This window comes from Limulus polyphemus, unplaced genomic scaffold (genome assembly GCF_000517525.1).
Source record: "Limulus polyphemus unplaced genomic scaffold, Limulus_polyphemus-2.1.2 Scaffold2201, whole genome shotgun sequence".
NCBI classification, from domain to species: Eukaryota; Metazoa; Arthropoda; class Merostomata; order Xiphosura; family Limulidae; genus Limulus; species Limulus polyphemus.
In genome coordinates this window covers 135,253-137,042 of record NW_013667811.1, presented here as the reverse complement: position 1 = coordinate 137,042, position 1,790 = coordinate 135,253, and the positions used below count along the sequence as shown (strand labels likewise).

Here is a 1,790-nt window from a genome sequence, read left to right as displayed (position 1 = left end):
ACCACAAGTTTGTCGTTCAGTGTAATGTCTACCACAAGTTTGTTGTTCAGTGTAATGTCTACCACAAGTTTGTCGTTCAGTGTAATGTACCATAAGTTTGTCGTTCAGTGTAATGTACCACAAGTTTGTCGTTCAGTGTAATGTCTACCACAAGTTTGTTGTTCAGTGTAATGTCTACTACAAGTTTGTCGTTCAGTGTAGTCTACCACAAGTTTGTCATTCAGTGTAATGTACCACAAGTTTGTCGTTCAGTGTAATGTACAATAAGTTTGTCGTTCAGTGTAATGTACCATAAGTTTGTCGTTCAGTGTAATGTACCACAAGTTTGTCGTTCAGTGTAATGTCTACCACAAGTTTGTCCTTCATTTAATGTCTACCACAAGTTTGTCGTTCAGTGTTATGTCTACCACAAGTTTGTCGTTCAGTGTAATGTCTACCACAAGTTTGTCGTTCAGTGTAATGTCTACCACAAGTTTGTCGTTCAGTGTAATGTCTACCACAAGTTTGTCGTTCAGTGTAATGTCTACCACAAGTTTGTCGTTCAGTGTAATGTCTAATACAAGCTTGTCGTTCAGTGTAATGTCTACCACAAGCTTGTCGTTCAGTGTAATGTCTACCACAAGTTTGTCCTTCACTGTAATGTCTACCACAAGTTTGTTGTTCAGTGTAATGTCTACCACAAGTTTGTCCTTCACTGTAATGTCTACCACAAGTTTGTCCTTCACTGTAATGTCTACCACAAGTTTGTCGTTCAGTGTAATGTCTACCACAATTTTGTCGTTCAGTGTAATGTCTACCACAAGTTTGTCGTTCAGTGTAATGTCTACCACAAGTTTGTCGTTCAGTGTAATGTACCATAGTTATGAGAGGTTTAATAGAAAATATGTTGTCTATATAAACAAAAACTTCATTCAAAATTGTTCAGTACTGGAAAATCTATACGTTAAATAAAGAAGCAAACTTACTGGAAGCTTCTTGTTCACATTAATATTGTAGTTTATATACTTTTGGTTTAGGTGTAAGTAATGTTAGTATTTTATCAAACTTAGATAAAACTCTTACAACACAAGTTAAACGATTTTTTGGCTCGCTATAAAAGTCTCAGTCTATTTATTTTTAAACCGTAATGGCGTATTTTCAGGTCGAGAGAAGAAAAATTAGATCTTACATATTCATAAGACTTGCGAAACGATGGTAACAATGATTAGGTTGTTGTAGAAAGTATCGTCTTGAAGGACTGGACTGCGTTGCAGAGTTATTCATCTTAAGTCACTTAACTATGCTATTGAGTTACTCGTTCTAAGTGATTCGAGTATGGTATTGATTTATTAATATTTTCTAAGCTTTAAGCCACTACTTTAGCAGTAATAAAATATTCCATTTACAACACGAGTCATTTGATCAGGAAGAGAAAAATTAAAGTATCATAATTTAACCCTTTTGTCTGTGCCAGTCATAAAATTGTGTATAAATGTCAGTTAAGATAGTATAGGTCTAAACGTTTAGCAGGTTGTTTTTTTCTAATCTAATACAATTATTTTTTAATAAAATTGGATCTATATTTGAAACAAAATATGTTGGGAACTACTTTATTTTATTATTTTTTTATTTCTAACGCAATCCTTTTACTAGAACTGGTAAATTTTATTCATTTGACCGGGTTTAGAGAGTATCCACCATCACAGTAGCCACCTCGTGGCACATTTGTGTAATTCCTAAGCCAAATGATATAAGGCATTCACTATGAATTTTATGACTTCTACAAATATTACAGATCAAATTTAAAGTAT

At 33.7% G+C, this 1,790-nt stretch overlaps 1 protein-coding gene across 1 annotated transcript in view; it reads right to left on the bottom strand.

Annotated features, from left to right (window-relative positions):
* The window catches only part of LOC106466238 (carbonic anhydrase-related protein 10-like), a gene marked incomplete at its 3' end in the record, with an annotated part of 72,044 nt that extends 71,186 nt beyond the window's left edge, over positions 1–858 (bottom strand). Inside the window, exon 1 of the mRNA XM_013926489.2 lies at positions 378–858. Coding sequence (XP_013781943.2) covers positions 378–858 — 481 coding nt within the window. The remainder of the gene's footprint in view (positions 1–377) is intronic.
* Between the last annotated feature and the right edge of the window lie 932 nt (positions 859–1,790).